Here is a 22,688-nt window from a genome sequence, read left to right on the forward strand (position 1 = left end):
TTTTTAAAATGATATAAATATGAATCGTTATGTTTCATGCGTTTTACGTGCACTGTCGGATATAGAACTGGCCAACAATCTATTCGGTTCTAATTCTATAGTTGCTAAAGCTGTAAGAATCGCCTATGCGTCTGGAGCTAGCTTCCAAACTTTGGCTGACAACGACAAATAGCGTCAGCAATAGAATGTTGTTGACTATATATAACTTGAACGTTTCAAATACAAGTTTTCGTACAACTGACATCACCTCAGGTTATTTAGACATTTTTTTTTTATTTACCACAGACAGGACTGCCTCATTATCAGTGTAAACAAAAAGTTAGACACCACAGAACAATGGACTCATATATAGGGAATATCTCTAAAACGGTTTTTGGGAGTAAGAGTAATGTCGGCTCAGTCTTTGGGCCATTAACTGTCGCACCATTTGCCCTTTGAGTAGATTCCAAAATCATAGTCCCCTATACTATCATTAAAAAAATAAGTTCTTGTGTTTCTACCATGTTTTTTCCGGTATTAGTGTAATTCCATTTTAATCTTTTGAAACTAGAACAAGACGCTTCGGAAAACTTTCATTGGTAAAGTGATTCTTGTGATGACTGTAGTGTGTATCATGAATGCGCTTGTCCAGGAATAAAAGTTAGAAGAAGGGAGGATTCCACTTGCATGTGCCTGTCCTTAACAACAACTTCACCATTGTGCAGTGGGGAATTGTTTAACTCTATTTGTGATTTTGAGAGGATGTTAAATTCATTGATCCAGACTTTTTCTTTCAGTTTACGGATAATGAAGTTACAAATAGCGTCATATATCCTTTTATTTCAACTGGTTTAATTTGTGAAAAGCCTAATTTATTTTAAAAATTCTTGGGATAGTTTTCACCCAAGTCACTGGTTTACTGAATAACTTTAGTAAATAAAATTATAGGTCAATTTCGCTAACGGACGGAATTTCAGGCTCTGTCCTTCTACGCTTAGTCTATTTATTAGTCATCAAGCCCAAGGCGTTCCTTCTCCTTTCTCCCGGCATGGCCGCTTTTTTAGAATGATTTCTTACTTCCAGGCATTGGTTTAGCTGACACATATTATGCCGATGTAAATTCCTGAATCTAATTCCAAGACAAATTATGATAAATTGGTAGCGTCAATTGAGAAAGTTCAAATTAACTCTGTGGGTGTTGCTGAAAATCTTACACTGAACGAAACAGCGGCGAGCATGTGCACCATCTGGCGATTAAAATGCAATTAACTAATAGGCGATAATTGCTAATAAATTATTGTCATTTGAAATAAACCCTGGAGTATACAGACACATTTTTAGAACAATTTTGTAAAAACCACTAGTGCCAGGGTAAACAAAATTCTTGAAAGGCCATCGTAGTTGTAGACTTAAATTCAAACATTGCAAATCGGAATGGAAGGTGTATGTCGTTCTGTAGCGGGTACTCATCCGCAGCAGTATTTCAAACTCTTGACTTGTTCTTTGTGTTATCAATATTTATTTCCGAAAAATAATAACTTATATCACAAAGGAGAATTATTAATTGCCTCAGGCAAATCAAAATATCAAGAGGGCACAAGGATTCCTGCTGATGTAATAAACTCAACATTTACGACTAAAGTGTGCAATGTTTTAACGGGAGAAGAGGATTGTTCGCGTTGGAAAAAATGCTGCAACGCTGCTATCGCATGCTGTAAAAAACAACTTGAAACATCACAGATCTACAACGGAAGTTACTGTCCGAGGATTTGGGACGGATATGAGTGTTTTCACGATACACTACCTGGCATCCGGAGTTATGTTCAGTGCCCGTCCTACATCGAACATGGAAACAATAGTAAGTCAATATTTGTAAGTTTCAGGAAAATCTACCTGGTGTATTTTGGGTTTTAACGCTTACACAAATAAACACTCTATAATGTGCAAATAGATTTTTCATGCATTAAGTTTTATTTTCCACGCATATTTTGGGGATTTACAAAAATGCTTTACTGTTTTCTTAATACTCTGTTTTTGATCAGTGCAAAATAATGCTACTGACTATATATGTAGATATATAGAGTTCTGGTCGTTGTCCTACACCTTTAGTGAGAGCTCTCTTCGTCCTGCCCTCAACATAAACTACTTTTAAGGAGAGCTCTTCTCGTCATGAACACAAATATACCAGTCGTCTGTGTAAAGCTCTCCTCACTGTCCAACGCATATACCATCCCTATGAAGAGCGCTTATCGATGTCCAACAGGTACCACTTCCATGTATATCTTTACTCGTCGCCAAATATACCACATATTTATAGAGTACAAAACTATTAAAGTAAAGTTAAAAAATAAACCTTTGAAATGATATTTGTAAATTATGTCACGGATTTTATTGCTCGAGTGTCTCTTGTGCACATATAGATTTATCTTTTTTAAAATTTTAACGCAATGTGTTCTCTTGTATTACGTCACAATAAAACCAATTAGTTTTGAAAAAATATATATATATAAATCGCAAAACCTGGGATCTTCTAACTTCTTGAATATTTTATTAAATGAATATCTTTCCATTGTTTCTTCCAAAATTCAAAATAGAAAAAATACAAAACAGACATGTAGTGATCATAAATCTTCTGCTTGAATTTAAACATGCCAATACGTTTCAATATTTCATTAATTATAATTTTTCGCGAAAATGCACGAACAAGTTGCATGTAAAATCAAAAACATTATATGCGTTCAACAAAGGACTAACACATTTCATTATCCGTTGTGTAATTGATTTCCGATAATTTGTTTAACAATGTTAAATGAATTATCACAATTTCCGGCAAGAGTAGAAAACAAGTTCAATACAGAATTTATGAATTACTAACAACTATTATTCAGCACTTGGACAGATAAATATGATAAATAATAGGATAGAGGAACATAAATCCTTAAACCTAAGATGGATTTACTACATTCAAAATGTAATAAATGTCAGTTTATTATTATTTTCTTTTTCGAAGACAAGAATTGTAAAAATGTTTAATTTGAAAATTTGAAAACAAAATGCTGGAAACTTGTTTGGTAACAGACAAAAAAAGAAACAAACTACAAACAATGGCAGATAACGACGGAGAACGGTAGATGCCACATAATGGAATTAATTGACATGGCAACCTACATTCAGCTAATCAGACTTAAATGAAGACGATGGAATCGTTTTCTGTAAATATTTCAACTATATTTTAAAAGTAAATAAATGCCTTAAAAGAACTTTACCACTTACTGTGTTTTTCTCCAAAATGCTCTCAGATTTTTTCGCTAGTCTGTTATAGTGTACAAGAAAGTCATACATAATGACAACTACTGCCATGAGTATAAAAGAAAGTGAAGAAACAAATATGAAACTTGATTCTGTCTTGACTTCTAAGCTGCCTTTATGGACAAAAAAGACACACATTACAAATTCAAAATGTAGGCTTCATTTCTTGTTTTACACATATTATAACTTCTTGATGATGTATTTTTTTTCTATTTCGACCGTTTCGGTTTTGGGTTCTTATTGTATACAATTAATTCTTGGATATAGATCTATAAAATAGCATGCAAGTATTTTTCAACCGTAAGCAATACAAAATAATAAGAAAGGACACAAAATATCACGATTTTACCAAATGAGGCAAATGTTTGTCATCGATCATTTTCAAAATAAGGAGTATGGGGTTCTGGGAGTGTTGTTTTAAAAAACAAATTAGTTTAGTCCGGGTTGCTCATTTGCATTTGTTACCTTGTATGTATTATTTTAAATACTTAATGTTCTTTGTTGTGTATGTCTGTTGTTCATGTTTGGTCTTTGTCCCTGGATTACTTTCCGCTAGAACCTTGGTTCCCTCGATTACTCTTTCATAAAATATAACACCAGGTAGGACATGTTTCTCTTCATAATTTACCCAATATGTACAAGTAAGGTATTAAACAGATAGATATTTTATTTTAGATACAAAACCAGTGAAGATCAATACTCGGTATTACAGGTTAACTTCCTGTCAGACTTAAAGTCAAGGTTAATTTCGCTTTGATTACCGCGGTTCACTTTTTCTATATTACACAGATGTTTCTTGCTTTCAATGATGATTTGTTGGGTTTTGTTTTGGATGACATAACAAATTTTAGCTCTATTTTTGACGTTCTATTCTACTCGTTTACTTGTTCCCAGTCCCTTTTAGCTCTGTGAGCCATTGTTTTGTTCTGTACATGTAAATATATATAAATGGATTGCTTCAATATTTCAGTTTCGTGAGAAGTGTTTAAATACGTTTAGACACCATGCAAAACAACAAAATTCAGTATCCTATATTTTACATAGCAATTAACATTACAACTAAATTATCTCATATCTATCTCTCTCTATATATATATATCTGAAATGCTAATTTGAAGACAAACGAAACTACATGCTTTAGGGGATAGGTCTAGGGTCAGGGACACAACTCTCACAAGTCATTGGAACGTTTGTATTTACCAATTTACATCAATCTCGTGTAAGCATCAAAGTAACTTTCATTCTGTTTCAAACCAAAGCTTGAAAGGCTTTGGTGAAATTGAAAATAATAAAAACATATCACAGATTTCAAGAGTTGTGTCCCTTACCCTATGTCTACCTCCTTAAAGCGAAAACATTTTTATTGTGTATACATTTATTTGTTATTTTTCATGTAAATCATTCAGGCTTTTAAACCCTTTCACACACGAATTTTTTCGAATTATATTGTAATGAACAAAATGTTATGGTAGTTACTGTTCTACTTTACATGATGTATATCTACCCTCCACTGCTCACGAATTATTTAAGAACTCAAATAAAAAAGAGAATATCGATAATTGCAATCTGTGAATTTGACTTTGTTTCGGTGTGTCAAGTGCTACCACTTTTGTAAAAAAAAAAGCCCCGAAGCCCCATACACCTTCATGATGTGAAGTAAAAGATGAGTCTGTCTTCATTAGAAAACAATTTTAAAACAGAATTGCCGAGGTGACATACCGACATCTCAATCATCAAAATCGGATCAACTATAACCTTTTCTATTAATGTTAAGTATGACCCCCTTTTTAGCCCCTTTTACAAAGGGGTTAGGGGATAAACCTCCTAAAAAGAGGATCCTTCACCATGTCCCTCGAAACAATTTCAAAAAAATTCAAAATGATCGTAGAACTGTTAATTTTTTCTGCAGTTACTGTAAATAAACGAAGGTCATTATAAGCGGAAAATATTGAAGTTCACGCTGCCGAAGGGTCGGTTGACCACGTGTCACTGTCCCCTCGCGTTGAGTGAACTTTCCTTTTTTGTCTTTTTTACGACCATGATTATTCTTTTGAGTCTCACTCAGACTGAGGAAGCGTAAGGATTAGCAAAACCATTGGTTGGTGCTGGCGGAGGCTTCAAAATTTCTAAAATGATATATAATACTCGGTCAAAATATGCCCTACTCTGTCTTTCACCTTCACCCACTTCGACCTGCCAGAACATTACCCCATTTAATCTGATAGTTGTGCATGATAGATCGAAACTTATTTTTATTCTATTTACAAAGACTTTCTTCAAATAGTTTTATATACAATGAGTGTTCACTTTTCTACATTGATGTATGTGTAAGGGAAGGTCATTTAAGCATATAATTAGGTCTCACTGACCAGTTTCGGATCAAATTACCACCCTCTCTTATGCAGTACCACAAACATGGAAAAAATATCATAAATGTCTGTTAATTATTATTTTCTTTTTCTTATAACTGACTATCAGTTATGTTCTCAATCTTGTATCTGAATATCAGGGTTATGTTGCTACAAGATTGATGTCATCACTACAAAGGCTTTATGGCTGTCATCATGAGCTCGTGGATCGTTACAGTGTATCCATCTGCGTCATGAAAACTGATTTGTTCAACGTGTCATATTTTTCCTTTCCTCTTTCGACTTGACTTTTTTATGAGCAACTCGGCGGGTGTTTCTAGAAAAGCAGAGGACGCCAACCCTACCGGTGCACCTGGTCCATGTTCCCAGTTTTTAGTGGAGTTCGATTTGCTCATTTGCTTTTGTTACTTTGTATATATGATTTTAGTTACTCAATGGTCTTTGTTGTGTTTGTCTTTATTCATACATGTATCATGATTGTAGTTTATACTTAACGTTAGATGATATGATTTAAGGCTATGCCCATGTTTGACCAAGTTCAATGTGTACCCTCAAACTGTTTCGTAAAAAAAACATACGTGGACAGCCGTTAAATCTTCGTTTACCGTGCACTGCCATGCAATCGAAAAGGCGATTCTCATTCTCTTCTTTGTAGAGTGTAGTGGCAACATAGGACTTAATACTGAACTACTTTAAACGTTCATATGTTTCACAATTAAAGACCTCATAACTTTGTCCTACTCTGACAGAGTATCAATGTCTTCTTGTTCTTATGTTATCCATTTTCTTGCGTAGTCCTCCATCACACTCATGAGAACTTTAAAGTTATAATTCAGAAATTTATGGAGTCTGGTTTACGGTAATTGGAACCTTTAGAAAGGACGTTACGGACAGATTCGTTTTGCAGAATCTTGGTCCCTTTTATTACTCTTTCATTTCTATATACTAAGATATTTTGGTTTTTGTTACTATATTTGCTCTCTCGTTGGAGTATAAGATCCTGTTTATATAAAATAGTAATGTATTCATCCCTTCCTCATGATTTTTGTCAATCTTTTTACTCTACATTTTTTGAAATTTTACATTTTATTCTACTCAAACAAATTAGGAATAGCAATCAAAAAAAAAAAAGCAATACGCAAAGATTTGTTTGTCTACACAATAACATGATTAATAGGGAATGGACCTCTTTAAAGTTGTATAACAAGTTGCCATACCCCACAAAAAAAAAATTTGATTAATTTTGAAGGTTGTTATTTACCCAAGCAGAATTTAGGGCAAAAGGGGCTACTTTGGTTATTCTGAAAGTTTTCTGTCATTACAGATTGTCAAGTTTAAATGTTCTGGTCAGATTTTCATACAATGGAACGATAACTAAATAAGGTACAACAAAGGACTACTATTAATCTGATCAACTTTAATTCGTCGTCCAATGTTTTTTTTTCTGAAATCATAATTCAAAGCTGTGTAAAGCATGAATGGTATGGCTATACTTGCCCCAAGTGTTAAGGGATAGACTTTATGAACGAGCCATGCTGCGCCTGCGAAACATTGTATGATTCTTTTTTTTATAATTTCCTTCTTTCAGGACAAGCATTTAAATATTGTACGGTGAATGGTACTTGGTATGTAAATCCAGACACTAACAGAACCTGGACTAACTACACTAACTGTGTTCCTTTAGAGGTAAGTATATACCGTGATATATAAATAAATTATAAATAGAAAATAAATGTTAACTTAAACATATAGAATTAAAAGGATTTCATATTTTGTAAGAAATGGATGAATGAATGGTTGCCTTATATGCCTAACTTTGATCTTATACTATAACGATACAGAAAATACTTACAAAAAAAAAAAGAAACCACTTAAAAATTCACAACGACAAGCCAGGGTAATGAAAAAAACCAAGATTCTAGCGGAAACCAAAAGAATGACTTCCAGGCAATAATTAGACAGGGAAAACAGACACACACAACAAAGACATAATGTAAAATAACCTTATTATATATTAAGCCTTTGGCCATTTACACATTATAGTAGAAGAGCATATTGTTGACTTGACTTATACCGGTCAATTATATTTTATTAACAAACTAAAAATATGTTTTTAGCATCCGATGAGTTTAGCCTACATCAGCATTGCTTGTAACATAATCAGTTTGATGTTGCTTATCCCATCATGTATTATATTTCTGTCGTTCAAGTAAGTATAGTAATAATCCACTTATGACATGATTGTAAATGAAAATGTTACGGTCGAAATGGGACGCGTCCTGAATTGGAATAACGTGAGATTCCACGTTATTCCGTTTCAGGACGTCCGATTCCGGAATGGGACGATCTCGTTTATTAAATAAACAACGGTATTTCAGGTTTATCGGCGGTATTTATTTGAATATAGCAGACTCAACAATATGTCTCAGTCTTGCCTTCTTTGCCTCATAGACTTCTATAGTATACCTTAAATTTTCATGATTTGTTTAAAAAAAATAGACAATGCGTTTCAACTTTTAACCATGTTTTTTATTTAGGAAATGTCAAAAATAATTTTTATGTCCATTTTAGCAAAAAAGGCACAAACTTTGGAACACCAGGACTGGTCAAACTAAAAATAGACCTTTTCTACTTTCACTTTTATTTTGAGTTCATAAAATAGACACCTTTTCTGAAGCATTGAAAATACTGTTTTTCCTCAAAAACATTTTTTTTTTGTGTCAAAGCTTGATATTTACCCTGTACAATAACGGCATTATAACAAAAGAGGCATTACACTAAATTTATGCTTAGGGAAAACCTTCTTATCCATTTTGAATGGAAGACTTACGAAGTCTTATGATGAGATTGAGCTTTTATCTGAATTATAGACTGGATTTCAAAAGGGTTATTCTACTGTTGACAACATTTTTGTGTTGCACTCCCTTTTAGCTATAAATTTTTCAAAAGGTATAACTATTTTGCACATTTGTTGACTTTATAAAAAGGCATTTGACACAGTTTGGAGAGATGGTCTGTGGCTAAAAGTACAAAAATCCAATGTAACAGGGAAAATATTTTCAGTTATTTTCAATATGGATCAGAATATCAAGTCTTGTATTAGGCATCAAGGTAAACTCTCTGCATTTTTTAACTGCGGAGTTGGTGAAAGACAAGGAGGAAAACTTGTCGCCTATTTTGTTCCCAATTTTAATGAATGATCTAGAAATCTTTTTGCAAGACAATGAAGTACAAAATTGAGATATAATAGAAAGTTCATGTTCAGAAATTTTTAATGTATATATCAAAATATTTGTGATGCTTTATGCAGATGATACAATTATAATATCAGAAACAAAGGAAGCTATGCAAAAAGCATTGGACGTGTTTGCTAATTACTGTAAAGAATGGAAGTTACAAGTTAATACTGAAAAGACATAAGTTATTGTTCTCAGTAAAATAAAATGTAAACAATATTTTCAATTCCAAATTTATAACAAAAATATAGAAATAGTAGAGTCGTATACATACATGTTTCTAAACACGGTTTTCAATTACAACGGGAGTTTCACTATTGCAAGAAAGCGTCTAATAGATCAAACCCAAAAAGCTTTTTTTGCTCTCTATAGAAAACAAAGAAACATTCCACCGCAAATAGATTTATAGCTGAAGTTATTTGATACTTTTGATATCACCGATACTTTTATATTCCTCTGCTTACCCTACCGATGCACCTGGTCCATGCTCCCAGTTTTTAGTGGAGTCCGAGTTGCTCATTTACTTTTGTTACTTTGTATGTATGATTTTAGTTACTTTATGTTCTTTTTTGTGTATGTCTGTTTTCCATCTCTGGTCTTTGTCCCTGGATTACATACTTTTGATTACCGCTATAACCTTGGTTCCCTTAATTACTCTCTGAATTCTGGGGTTTGAAAATAAGCAAAACATTAAAAAGGTGCATCTTAAATTGTGTAAAAATATTTTTAAGCTGAGAAGCAGCACTCCAATTTTATAGTTTATGGAGAGTTGGGTAGAATTCCACTTGAAATATTTGTTAAAGTCAGAATGGTAAGCTTTTGGGCAAGAACTATGCCAGAAGAACAATAGCTGTCAAATAAAATGCTTTGGCTCATGTTAAAATTGCATGACAATAATCCAACCAAATTTAGGTGGAATAACTATCATGATAAATGTATCTTGGATGATACGGGTCTCAGGTACTTATGAAACGTACACGTCAAAGTAAATATTAACTGGCCTAAGGTCGCAGTTAAACAGACATTATGTGATCAATTCTATTAATCTTGGTTTTTACAAATGAACAACACATCTCGTGGTGAATTCTATACCACTTTTAAACATGAATTCAGAATTGAACAATATCTTCTCAGATTGCCCCCAGCAGAACGTATTCATTTGATAAAATTAAGATGTCCTAACTTAAAACTGCCAATAGAAACTGGAAGGTGGTCTGGAATCCCATGGAGTCAAAGAATATGTAATCCTTGTAAAAAAAGGGATGGGAGATGAATTTCACATATTCGTCCAACGGTTAAGTATTTAAGATCTCGGTACATCCCAGATTACGACTCAAAGCACCCAAATATGAGTCAATTTTTTGGATTATTGTCTATCTGTAATGTTCAATTATACAAAAGAATGTGTGCGTTTCTTACGAAAAATGATAATATCATGTGAAAGTGAATGTGTTAAAATATAAATGTAAATCTGTATGTATTCACATATTTAATGGTATTGACTGTTCTGTGTATTGTGTCTGTGTATTTGTCTTATTTACATGTATGTAAATGTTTGTATTTGTTTTTTGTTGTCCTATTGTACACCTACTATGTCTGAGGCTATCAATAAAATCTTGTCTTAAGTGATCATGATGTCAGATGATATACCACACACACACACACACACACAGACAGAGAGAGAGAGAGAGAGAGAGAGAGAGAGAGAGAGAGAGAGAGAGAGAGAGAGAGAGAGAATATCGAATTTATTTGTTTATTTATCACTTATGGATTAGCCTCCGTCCCGTCCCGTTGATACTTCTGCTAAGCATAGTCCATTTTGATCATGAGCTAAATCGGGAACTAAATACAAAAGCAAGTACCGAGATAAAGAGGAAAAGAGTTATACTCAGTCTGTTCCAGACTTCCAAATAAAAATTGAAATTTTCTACTACATGATTGCTTGCATTTTATTTATAATTGCTGGTATTGAATCTAATCCTGGGCCCTCGTCTACATCCAGTTGTAGCACAGAACCATTTAATACAAACGCCACCAGCTTAAACCTAAGTTATTCGCAAATCATGAAGAATTCACTATTTTGTCTTCACTTGAACGTGCAAGGCATAAAACCAAAACTTGAGCAAATATCAATTGAATATAACGACTGTACCTGATAATGAAATATCGATAACAGGATACCAACCATTCCGCAAAGATAGACTAGTTCGTTTGGGTGGGGTGTTGTTGTGTATGTAAGATCCAATATCGACTGTATTTGGCGTCCCGACCTTTGAGTTGGTCCATTAGAATGCTTATGGTTAGAAATAAGACTTAAACAGAAAATCGTGTTATACGGTACATTTTATGTTCCACCAAATAGTAACGATAATATATGGGAAGAAGAAGTCTCCGAGTCTTTAGAATTAGCCCTGAATACTGATAAAGACATTGCTGTAACAGGTAATTTTATTTATTATCAACTATCTAATTCTTCAAACAATACAATTAAAGATCTTCAAATGTTTAGCCTTCAGCAGGTATTCAGTGAACCTACCTATTTTACTGAACACTCATCATCCCTTATTGACCATATCATGTTAAACAATTCAATCAACCTGTTGATCACTGATGTAGGTCCGCATCTCTTAGATCAAGTTCACTTCCATTTACCCATTCTTGGAATATTAAACCTCCCAAAATCTAAAATAAGAAAAAATAAGAAACAAGTGTAAACTAGCCGTTAAAAATGCGAAATCTGACTATTATAGCAACATATCGAACAAAATAATAACGGATATACGGACTAGGGTATAAGTGTATGCCTATCCTTCCGGAAGGGGGTTTAAAAACTACTGTCCCTATTTTAATATTATACTCTCTTTTTTATAATTAAAAAAGTGAACAGAGCAAATCATGAATGCCTTCATTGATTCAGTACTTCGGTACTTTGATTACACTATTGTTTTCGGTGTTTTTACTGTTCACATACATATAGAACTTATAAAAGTCATTCATTTATGTTGATTCTCAAATGTATTTGCTTCTAACCTTCCTTTATTTCAGTGAAAGAGAAATCGTGTTTTACATTCTTTCCTTCTACCTAGAGTTATCAGTCCCAAATATTTTACATGCCTTATTTGGTCCTTTAATTTGGTAATAAAACATTATATGTTATTCCATTAACTTCCTCTGTGTTAACTGGCACAACTTTATTAAAAAGTAAAGCATGCTTACGCTGCAAGTGCATCTAGTCCATGCTTCCAATTTTGAGGATTTACGAAATTTGCTCATCTTTGTACCTTTTATTTTGATTAGTATAAGCTTTTTGAATGCATTTGTTTTCCATGTGCAGTCTTTATACATTGATTCATGAATTTCCTTCTCATCTTAAAATTGAATTTATTACCAGTACGAGGATACACCAGGTGGTTGTTTTGTACTCAACAAAAAGAAGATTACATCATATTCAGTACAAATGTCTATAGAACATATATAAACAAGTATTAACATTGTTTTATTTAGTACAAATCTTCAATTTAAAAATACAGTGTAAATATTTTAGTGCAGTCTGATCCCTATAACAAGGTCGAACTTTCCATAAGTTTTGAAAAGTATCAACACCCAATTAGCAATATATATACAAATACAGCTAAACAGGAAAAAGTAAAAACATTTGTACGAATAAAAGTAGAAAAGGAACTTTATTATTAAACCCTGCCAGCTAGATTACATAGTGATTGTAACAATAAATTTCATCCTAAGAAAAAGGGAAAAATAATCTTTAGGATCTTTCATGGTTCTTTATTCTTGTTCAGTTCAATCAACCCACCAACAAATAAGAACTTATTTCCTCTAATTCTGATGAAAACGGTGGAACTAATAGAAAAAATAAATTATCTGTAATACAATATTGCCACAATATTTAAATGTATCAAACATAACCAAGTGTTTTGCATATCATTGTTATCATGATATGTGATAGAGTCAATTAGGAATAAAATGTTCCATCATGCTAAACATGTAGCCGAAAAAAAAGAACAGAAATGTGACTACAATTCTTTGGCAGCTCCCCTGTCCAATGTAAATTAGAAATGGTAAACTTATTATTTTTGTCGATTATATACATAAAAATTAAATTATTAAAGAAATAAATTCAAATAGAAATATTTCTATAGCAACAAAATTAACCAATATAAAATAAAATATATGGTAATAATGTAGTGTATAATAAAAAAGTAATTAAGGGAGCCGCAATTCCATCAAAAAAGAATGTAATCAAGGGACAAAGACCAGACATGGAAAAAGATCAACACAAAAAAGAACATGAAGTAACTAAAATAATACACAAAAAGTAACACAAGTAAATTAATGAATATATAACAGATGGTATATCCGCTTATGGTTTAAAGTTCAGTTGATTATTGAGTGTAAAAGGGAAAAATCACTTAAATGCACCGTTTGGGGGGATTTATGGATAAATAAGGTGTTGTTCTACAGCAATTTTTTTAATTAAAAATGAAAAAGAGTGTAAGAGCTAATTTAGCAAGTTCCATTTACAAATCTCGAAATATGCACTGAAATTCCGGAATGGGCAATATCCCGATTTTGGCCGTAACAAAAATATAAATTAGTCATGCAGGTTCTCAGAACTGAATTTTTCATCATGTTTTGTCGCTAATTGTTGAAAAACACGTTTTTTGTAGATCTATATCTCAAAATTTATTGTATACAAGAAGTACTGAAAACCAAAACTATCAAAATAAAAAAATCCATCTTCGAGAAGTTTTACTATGAGGCCTATATCTTTGATTTGTAAGGTGTGTTCTTTTTGTTCTTAAAGGCAGCTTAGAAGTCAAGACAGAATCAAGCTTCATATCTGTTTCTTCACTTCCTTTATACTCATGGCAGTAGTTACCATAATGTGGGACTTTCTGGTACACTTTAACAGATTGGCGACGGAATCTGAGAGCATTATGGTAAGTAAAAACAAAGTAAGTGGTAAAGTTCGTTTTAGACATTTGTTTACTTTTAAAATATAAGTTGAAATATTTACAAACTGAAAACGATTCCATTTTCTACATTTAAGTCTGATTTGCCGAATTTAGATTACCATGTCAATCAATGCCATTATTTCGCATCTACCGTTCTCCGTCGTTATCCGCAATTGTTTTTTATTCGTTTGCTCCTTTTTTTTTGTTACCAATTTTCAATTGTAACATTTTTACAATTTTTTTTTCAATTAAAAATAACACACATTTATTGCATTTTTAATGTGTTAAGAGTAACAGTATTTTTAACAATATCACTGTTGAAAAAATAAACGACTGATGAACTCGTGGATTGTTACGGTGTATCCATTTGCGCCATGAAAACTGATTTGTTCAACGTGTCATAGTTTTCCGTTCCTTTTTCGTCTACCCCGGACTTGACTTTTTATGAGCAACTGGGCGGGTGTTTCTAGAAAAGCAGAGGACGCTTACCCTACCGGTGCACCCGGTCCATGCTCCCAGTTTTTAGAGTAGTCCGAGTTGCTCATTCATGCTTTTGTTACTTTGTATGTATGATTTTAGTTACTTTATGTTTTTGTTATGTATGTCTGTTTTCCATGTCGGGTCTTTGTCCCTCGATTACATTCTTATGATTACCGCTATAACCTTTGTTCCCTTGATTATTCTTAAATGAGTTGTCAAAATTCAATTTATAGCGCTCAGAGAAATATGTACGTCCTTTGTCGAATGCATATAATGTTTTTGATTTTACTTGCACCTATTTTGTGCTTTTTAATTATAATTACTGAAATATTGGAACGTTCTTAACGGATGTTTTAATTCAAACAGAAGATTTATTATGATCACTACATGTCTGTTTGGTAGATTATGACAGGGAATACGATCACCTGACACTATGTTCAAAGAATAATAATGATATTGTAGGCGTGAAAAATGTCGTAAGTCTGTAGAGTTTTGGAGAAGTGAATGTGCTGTAGATTGTGCATACTTGAACGATGTGATATGTGTATTTTGATAATTGGCGACAACAAAGATGGGAAATTTGTTGATGGAAAGCTTTCTGAACTGTTTCTAACATGTTTTAATAATTAATTATGTATTTTTCCTTCGCAGAGGAATGGTGTTTTTCTGTTTTAAATTTTGGAAGAAACATTTGAAAGATATTCATGTCATAAAATAGTAAAGAAGCTAGAAGATCTCAGGTTTGCGATATATATATATATATATATATATATATATATATATATATATATATATATATATATATATATATATATATATATATATATATATATATATGTATATATATATATATATATATATGCTCTGACATAGTAGAAGCATTGCTAATGGTTTAATCATGTTTATAGCACTTAAGCTCTTGTTTTCATTACGGTTATATTTGTCATGTTTTCACGGTTTTATTTGTCTTTAAACTATTTTGTAGGATGGATGTAAGTTATTGTACTCATTGTTACGATACACCCAGACATCCAACTTTTTCTGGATGTTTTGTGAAGGCTTCTATCTTCATCGACTTGTTGTGCACGCCTTCAACGTGCCAAAAGGCCTGATCGGATATTACATATTTGGCTGGGGTGGGTATATTTTTCAAGTTTGTTTCGATTAGCACAAATCTATTAATATTTTTTTTTGTTTTACTGTTTTAATCAATCACTTGAACGTTCAATCATATCTGGAAATATGTCAATCATGTCAATTAAAAAAGTTATCAATCATTCACAATAACAATCAATACTTTATCTTGGATATTATGTTTGAATTTTTTGTTTGTTTTTCATTATAATTGTCATACATCTATATAATTCCTTAGAATAGTATTGAATAAGATATTGTTTTCTTAAGTATTGGACACACCGTTGTAAAATTCTTATTGTATGATGATCTTTATAGGTGTTTCATGTGTACCTGTGTGATGATCTTTATAGGTGCTTCATGTGTACCTGTTTGATGATCTTCATAGGTGTTTCATGTGTACCTGTTTGATGATCTTTATAGATGCTTCATGTGTACCTGTGTGATAATCTTTATAGGTGCTTCATGTGTACCTGTTTGATGATCTTTATAGGTGTTTCATGTGTACCTGTTTGATGATCTTTAAATGTGTTTCATGTGTACCTGTTTGATGATCTTTATAGGTGTTTCATGTGTATCTGTGTGATGATCTTTATAGGTGCTTCATGTGTACCTGTTTGATGATCTTTATAGGTGTTTCATGTGTACCTGTTTGATGATCTTCATAGGTGTTTCATGTGTACCTGTTTGATGATCTTTATAGATGCTTCATGTGTACCTGTGTGATAATCTTTACAGGTGCTTCATGTGTACCTGTTTGATGATCTTTACAGGTGCTTCATGTGTACCTGTTTGATGATCTTTATAGGTGTTTCATGTGTACCTGTTTGATGATCTTTATATGTGTTTCATGTGTACCTGTTTGATGATCTTTATAGGTGTTTCATGTGTATTGTTTGATGATCTTTATAGATGTTTCATGTGTATTGTATGATGATCTTTATAGGTGTTTCATGTGTATTGTTTGATGATCTCTATAGGTGTTTCATGTGTATTGTTTGATGATCTCTATAGGTGTTTCATGTGTACCTGTTTGATGATCTTTATATATGTTTCATGTGTATTGTTTGATGATCTTCATAGGTGTTTCATGTGTATTGTTTGATGATCTCTATAGGTGTTTCATGGTTACCTGTTTGATGATCTTTATAGGTGTTTCATGTGTACCTGTTTGATGATCTCTATAGGTGTTTCATGTGTACCTGTTTGATGATCTTTATAGGTGTTTCATGTGTACTTGTTTGATGATCTCTATAGGTGTTTCATGTGTACCTGTTGGATGATCTTTATAGATGCTTCATGTGTACCTGTGTGATAATCTTTATAGGTGCTTCATGTGTACCTGTTTGATGATCTTTATAGATGCTTCATGTGTACCTGTGTGATAATCTCTATAGGTGTTTCATGTGTACCTGTTTGATGATCTTTATAGGTGTTTCATGTGTACCTGTGTGATGATCTCTGTAGGTGTTTCATGTGTATTGTTTGATGATCTTTATAGATGTTTCATGTGTATTGTATGATGATCTCTATAGGTGTTTCATGTGTATTGTTTGATGATCTCTATAGGTGTTTCATGTGTACCTGTTTGATGATCTTTATAGGTGTTTCATCTGTACCTGTTTGATGATCTCTATAGGTGTTTCATGTGTACCTGTTTGATGATTTTTATAGGTGTTTCATGTGTATTGTTTGATGATCTCTATAGGTGTTTCATGTGTATCTGTGTGATGATCTTTATAGGTGCTTCATGTGTACCTGTTTGATGATCTCTATAGGTGTTTCATGTGTACCTGTTTGATGATCTTCATAGGTGTTTCATGTGTACCTGTTTGATGATCTTTATAGATGCTTCATGTGTACCTGTGTGATAATCTTTACAGGTGCTTCATGTGTACCTGTTTGATGATCTTTATAGGTGTTTCATGTGTACCTGTTTGATGATCTTTATATGTGTTTCATGTGTACCTGTTTGATGATCTTTATAGATGCTTCATGTGTACCTGTTTGATGATCTTTATAGGTGTTTCATGTGTACCTGTTTGATGATCTTTATAGGTGTTTCATGTGTATTGTTTGATGATCTTTATAGATGTTTCATGTGTATTGTATGATGATCTTTATAGGTGTTTCATGTGTATTGTTTGATGATCTCTATAGGTGTTTCATGTGTACCTGTTTGATGATCTTTATATATGTTTCATGTGTATTGTTTGATGATCTTTATAGGTGTTTCATGTGTATTGTTTGATGATCTCTATAGGTGTTTCATGGTTACCTGTTTGATGATCTTTATAGGTGTTTCATGTGTACCTGTTTGATGATCTCTATAGGTGTTTCATGTGTACCTGTTTGATGATCTTTATAGGTGTTTCATGTGTACCTGTTTGATGATCTCTATAGGTGTTTCATGTGTACCTGTTGGATGATCTTTATAGATGCTTCATGTGTACCTGTGTGATAATCTTTATAGGTGCTTCATGTGTACCTGTTTGATGATCTTTATAGATGCTTCATGTGTACCTGTGTGATAATCTCTATAGGTGTTTCATGTGTACCTGTTTGATGATCTTTATAGGTGTTTCATGTGTACCTGTGTGATGATCTCTGTAGGTGTTTCATGTGTATTGTTTGATGATCTTTATAGATGTTTCATGTGTATTGTATGATGATCTCTATAGGTGTTTCATGTGTATTGTTTGATGATCTCTATAGGTGTTTCATGTGTATCTGTGTGATGATCTTTATAGGTGCTTCATGTGTACCTGTTTGATGATCTTTATAGGTGTTTCATGTGTACCTGTTTGATGATCTTCATAGGTGTTTCATGTGTACCTGTTTGATGATCTTTATAGATGCTTCATGTGTACCTGTGTGATAATCTTTACAGGTGCTTCATGTGTACCTGTTTGATGATCTTTATAGGTGTTTCATGTGTACCTGTTTGATGATCTTTATATGTGTTTCATGTGTACCTGTTTGATGATCTTTATAGGTGTTTCATGTGTATTGTTTGATGATCTTTATAGATGTTTCATGTGTATTGTATGATGATCTTTATAGGTGTTTCATGTGTATTGTTTGATGATCTCTATAGGTGTTTCATGTGTATTGTTTGATGATCTCTATAGGTGTTTCATGTGTACCTGTTTGATGATCTTTATATATGTTTCATGTGTATTGTTTGATGATCTTCATAGGTGTTTCATGTGTATTGTTTGATGATCTCTATAGGTGTTTCATGGTTACCTGTTTGATGATCTTTATAGGTGTTTCATGTGTACCTGTTTGATGATCTTTATAGGTGTTTCATGTGTACCTGTTTGATGATCTCTATAGGTGTTTCATGTGTACCTGTTGGATGATCTTTATAGATGCTTCATGTGTACCTGTGTGATAATCTTTATAGGTGCTTCATGTGTACCTGTTTGATGATCTTTATAGATGCTTCATGTGTACCTGTGTGATGATCTCTATAGGTGTTTCATGTGTACCTGTTTGATGATCTTTATAGGTGTTTCATGTGTACCTGTGTGATGATCTCTGTAGGTGTTTCATGTGTATTGTTTGATGATCTTTATAGATGTTTCATGTGTATTGTATGATGATCTCTATAGGTGTTTCATGTGTATTGTTTGATGATCTCTATAGGTGTTTCATGTGTATCTGTGTGATGATCTTTATAGGTGCTTCATGTGTACCTGTTTGATGATCTTTATAGGTGTTTCATGTGTACCTGTTTGATGATCTTCATAGGTGTTTCATGTGTACCTGTTTGATGATCTTTATAGATGCTTCATGTGTACCTGTTTGATGATCTTTATAGATGCTTCATGTGTACCTGTTTGATGATCTTTATAGGTGTTTCATGTGTACCTGTTTGATGATCTTTATATGTGTTTCATGTGTACCTGTTTGATGATCTTTATAGGTGTTTCATGTGTATTGTTTGATGATCTTTATAGATGTTTCATGTGTATTGTATGATGATCTTTATAGGTGTTTCATGTGTATTGTTTGATGATCTCTATAGGTGTTTCATGTGTATTGTTTGATGATCTCTATAGGTGTTTCATGTGTACCTGTTTGATGATCTTTATATATGTTTCATGTGTATTGTTTGATGATCTTCATAGGTGTTTCATGTGTATTGTTTGATGATCTCTATAGGTGTTTCATGGTTACCTGTTTGATGATCTTTATAGGTGTTTCATGTGTACCTGTTTGATGATCTCTATAGGTGTTTCATGTGTACCTGTTTGATGATCTTTATAGGTGTTTCATGTGTACCTGTTTGATGATCTCTATAGGTGTTTCATGTGTACCTGTTGGATGATCTTTATAGATGCTTCATGTGTACCTGTGTGATAATCTTTATAGGTGCTTCATGTGTACCTGTTTGATGATCTTTATAGATGCTTCATGTGTACCTGTGTGATAATCTCTATAGGTGTTTCATGTGTACCTGTTTGATGATCTTTATAGGTGTTTCATGTGTACCTGTGTGATGATCTCTGTAGGTGTTTCATGTGTATTGTTTGATGATCTTTATAGATGTTTCATGTGTATTGTATGATGATCTCTATAGGTGTTTCATGTGTATTGTTTGATGATCTCTATAGGTGTTTCATGTGTACCTGTTTGATGATCTTTATAGGTGTTTCATCTGTACCTGTTTGATGATCTCTATAGGTGTTTCATGTGTACCTGTTTGATGATTTTTATAGGTGTTTCATGTGTATTGTTTGATGATCTCTATAGGTGTTTCATGTGTATCTGTGTGATGATCTTTATAGGTGCTTCATGTGTACCTGTTTGATGATCTCTATAGGTGTTTCATGTGTACCTGTTTGATGATCTTCATAGGTGTTTCATGTGTACCTGTTTGATGATCTTTATAGATGCTTCATGTGTACCTGTGTGATAATCTTTACAGGTGCTTCATGTGTACCTGTTTGATGATCTTTATATGTGTTTCATGTGTACCTGTTTGATGATCTTTATATGTGTTTCATGTGTACCTGTTTGATGATCTTTATAGATGCTTCATGTGTACCTGTTTGATGATCTTTATAGGTGTTTCATGTGTACCTGTTTGATGATCTTTATAGGTGTTTCATGTGTATTGTTTGATGATCTTTATAGATGTTTCATGTGTATTGTATGATGATCTTTATAGGTGTTTCATGTGTATTGTTTGATGATCTCTATAGGTGTTTCATGTGTACCTGTTTGATGATCTTTATATATGTTTCATGTGTATTGTTTGATGATCTTTATAGGTGTTTCATGTGTATTGTTTGATGATCTCTATAGGTGTTTCATGGTTACCTGTTTGAATATCTTTATAGGTGTTTCATGTGTACCTGTTTGATGATCTCTATAGGTGTTTCATGTGTACCTGTTTGATGATCTTTATAGGTGTTTCATGTGTACCTGTTTGATGATCTCTATAGGTGTTTCATGTGTACCTGTTGGATGATCTTTATAGATGCTTCATGTGTACCTGTGTGATAATCTTTATAGGTGCTTCATGTGTACCTGTTTGATGATCTTTATAGATGCTTCATGTGTACCTGTGTGATAATCTCTATAGGTGTTTCATGTGTACCTGTTTGATGATCTTTATAGGTGTTTCATGTGTACCTGTGTGATGATCTCTGTAGGTGTTTCATGTGTATTGTTTGATGATCTTTATAGATGTTTCATGTGTATTGTATGATGATCTCTATAGGTGTTTCATGTGTATTGTTTGATGATCTCTATAGGTGTTTCATGTGTACCTGTTTGATGATCTTTATAGGTGTTTCATGTGTACCTGTTTGATGATCTCTATAGGTGTTTCATGTGTACCTGTTTGATGATTTTTATAGGTGTTTCATGTGTATTGTTTGATGATCTCTATAGGTGTTTCATGTGTACCTGTTTGATGATCTTTATAGGTGTTTTATGTGTATTGTTTGAATATCTTTATAGATGCTTTATGTGTATTGTTTGATGATCTTTATAGATGTTTCATATGCATCTGTTTGATGATCTTTATAGGTGTTTCATGTGTATCTGCTTGATGATCTTTATAGGTGTTTCATGTGTACCTGTTGCTATTTATGCCATTCGTCGTGCTACAAATGACGATCTGAACAAAAGGTAAAATCAAATCAATCTTAACATAGAGATGTTTTTATATACCGAACCAATCGCTTCAACTCCAGAAAGCAAACAAGTTTACATCAGAAACAATGGTGTTCAAAGCAAACATTGCAGTATAAAATAAGTTATATGAAATAGTTTCATTTCCTAGAATGCATTATGAATTGTTATATAAAGGCTGAATATATTTATTGGATAACTTTGCATAGTTACAACAAATGCATGAAAAAAAAGAAAAAAAAAGAAAAAGAAAACTTCCCAGCAAACAAACAAATAACTTAATCGAGTTTGTACAAATAGGTTTGTTACTAAAACTATGTGCATACTCATACTTTCAAACCCATTAGGTTAAAATTTAAAGGAGATGTAAGGCTGTGAGTGCTATGAATAAGCAGTTTTCTGATCATTTGTCTTTGACACTCATGCAAAATAGTTTTGCTATGAAAACCAATAGTTTGGATCAAAATACTCAAAGTCATGTTTATTGTAAGTTTGTGCAAGAAAAGAAATGTAAAATTTTAACTTTTTTCCTGTCGCGACTCATTTTTATGCATAACAGAACTAAATAATGTATGCCATATGGCCTGTAATATATCAAGCCCTTCTTTGTTTGTTTAAAAATCTATTTAAGAAATCTATTAGGACACTAATAGTTGTGTTTTTCAATAAACCTAAACATATAAAGGTTAATTCTTGCATTTTTTACATTTAAGGAGTGCACTATTTCATCTTATAGGACAAGGATGGCAAAAAATCACTAGAAAATTGGCCATCCGTAGACATAAGAAATTCATTTTCTCAATAAATTTGACTAAAATAACTGTCTTATCTCTCTACTTATGTTGAATATAATGCAAATTGTCAAATTATGTGAAAATTGATCCCTCAAAATCCTTTTTTTGGGGGGTATTGTCAGGCAAATTTTCTGGGATTTTGTATCTATACATGACGAGAAAGGTGTTAGGGTAAATATTTAGCACATTTTCATTTTGTACGTAAACAAGCCATGAATATTGCCCAAAAAAAAATGCTACATGACCCTATGTTTTGAAAGTTGC

The 22,688-nt window shown here is 32.7% G+C and overlaps 1 protein-coding gene across 1 annotated transcript in view; it reads left to right on the forward strand.

The window, feature by feature from the left end:
• Positions 1-1,381: 1,381 nt before the first annotated feature.
• LOC148603775 (calcitonin gene-related peptide type 1 receptor-like) overlaps positions 1,382-22,688 on the forward strand; it is a 28,949-nt gene continuing 7,642 nt past the window's right edge. Inside the window, exons 1-6 of the mRNA XM_088553531.1 lie at positions 1,382-1,837; positions 7,246-7,343; positions 7,775-7,866; positions 13,716-13,851; positions 15,332-15,482; positions 21,561-21,627. Coding sequence (XP_088409657.1) covers positions 1,414-1,837; positions 7,246-7,343; positions 7,775-7,866; positions 13,716-13,851; positions 15,332-15,482; positions 21,561-21,627 — 968 coding nt within the window. The 5' untranslated portion in view covers positions 1,382-1,413. The remainder of the gene's footprint in view (positions 1,838-7,245; positions 7,344-7,774; positions 7,867-13,715; positions 13,852-15,331; positions 15,483-21,560; positions 21,628-22,688) is intronic.

This window comes from Perna viridis, chromosome 11 (genome assembly GCF_037379345.1).
Source record: "Perna viridis isolate PV_CMFRI_1.1 ecotype Kerala chromosome 11, ASM3737934v1, whole genome shotgun sequence".
NCBI lineage: Eukaryota > Metazoa > Mollusca > Bivalvia > Mytilida > Mytilidae > Perna > Perna viridis.